The sequence below is a fragment of the Nanorana parkeri genome, unplaced genomic scaffold, assembly GCF_000935625.1.
Source record: "Nanorana parkeri isolate BGI_ZX_2015 unplaced genomic scaffold, ASM93562v1 scaffold515, whole genome shotgun sequence".
NCBI lineage: Eukaryota > Metazoa > Chordata > Amphibia > Anura > Dicroglossidae > Nanorana > Nanorana parkeri.
In genome coordinates, this window is record NW_017306783.1 from 602440 (window position 1) to 603803 (window position 1364).

Below are 1364 nucleotides of genomic sequence, written 5' to 3' on the forward strand. Positions count from 1 at the left end.
CCCCCCCCAACTTAATGTTATTCTTATCACATCGGGGCTTAAAATCCCCCATGTGATAGTTTGGAGGTGACAAGTTCACTTTATGGAACTTGCCCTCCAACACTGAACAGATGTTCTGTGCAGTTCCTGACAGCTGGGACAGGCAGCACTGTGATTAGTATAACTGAATATACAGCGCTTCAGTTATACCAATTATTGGACCTAGTTGTCTATAATACAGCAGCTAACTATTTAACATGCTGTTTTAAGGACTTACCTTAAATGATGCCTCTTGACCCGATCCTCCTCTTCCTTCCACTCAGCAATTCTCCCAGCACTGGTGCCGGTCTCTGATCCAGCACAGACTGCTTGTGTTCCATGGTGCCTGACCGGCATGCACGCTTCCGGCTGCATGCATTCATCTCCACTGTGTCTCTCCTCTTCTCCCTGCCAATGATCTTTACTGTGCATGTGCCCACTCTCATCCTCCTGCACCGCTGCTCAAGAAGCATCAGATCTTTAGCCAAGAGCGAGCGGCGTAGACAGATGTACGTTGCTACCTTTTTTAAATGTTGGGGGGATGGGGGGAGTAGCATTTGTGACTTTAGTGTCACTTCAACAAGTTACTGAGCAGCCCTCTGGACACAACGGGCTCGGACGTTAGGCTCCCTGCATTTACTAAAATGAGCTCTACTTCTGTTATGTTGAGCAATAAACTTGTACTTTAGCAACTAAAAGTAACTACAAATTCAAATGTTGTAACTACAAATTCTTTGATTTCTTCTTAGGGTTCTGAAAGTAATTATGAGGTTATCAAAAGTGGAATCCGAATTGCTTACTTGGATTTAAATTATAATGAGTGAGTATATGCTATTGTTATTAAATAAGCCTTCTTCTTCTCCTTCTTCCTTCTTCCTTCTTCTTCTTCCTTCTTCCTTCTTCCTTCTTCTTCTTCCTTCTTCCTCCTTCTTCCTCTTCTTCCTTCTTCCTCTTCTCCCTTCTTCCTCTTCTCCCTTCTTCCTCTTCTCCCTTCTCCCTTCTCCCTTCTCCCTTCTTTCTTCTTCCTTCTTCTTTCTTCTTCCTCTTCTCCCTTCTTCCTCTTCTCCCTTCTCCCTTCTCCCTTCTCCCTTCTCCCTTCTTTCTTCTTCCTTCTTTCTTCTTCCTTCTTCCTTCTTTCTTCTTTCTTCTTCCTTCTTCCTTCTTTCTTCTTTTTTTTTTTAGAGCAAGCTCTAAAAAGAATCACTAAATTGGATAGACAACAGCATGCCCTATTACACCACTTTAATGGTTTGATTTTTTTTTCTCTAGCTTATGGCTCTGAGATTTCTGTAAGCAAGCTCTTCGTTAGGCTGTTTTTTTTTTCTTGTGTATTTTTCTCATTTGAA

The 1364-nt window shown here is 42.2% G+C and overlaps 1 protein-coding gene across 1 annotated transcript in view; it reads left to right on the forward strand.

Annotated features, from left to right (window-relative positions):
• The window catches only part of NUP133 (nucleoporin 133), a 508027-nt gene that overhangs the window by 141963 nt on the left and 364700 nt on the right, over nucleotides 1-1364 (forward strand). The window contains exon 8 of the mRNA XM_018561308.1: nucleotides 768-838. Within this exon, the coding sequence (XP_018416810.1) occupies nucleotides 768-838 (71 nt within the window). The remainder of the gene's footprint in view (nucleotides 1-767; nucleotides 839-1364) is intronic.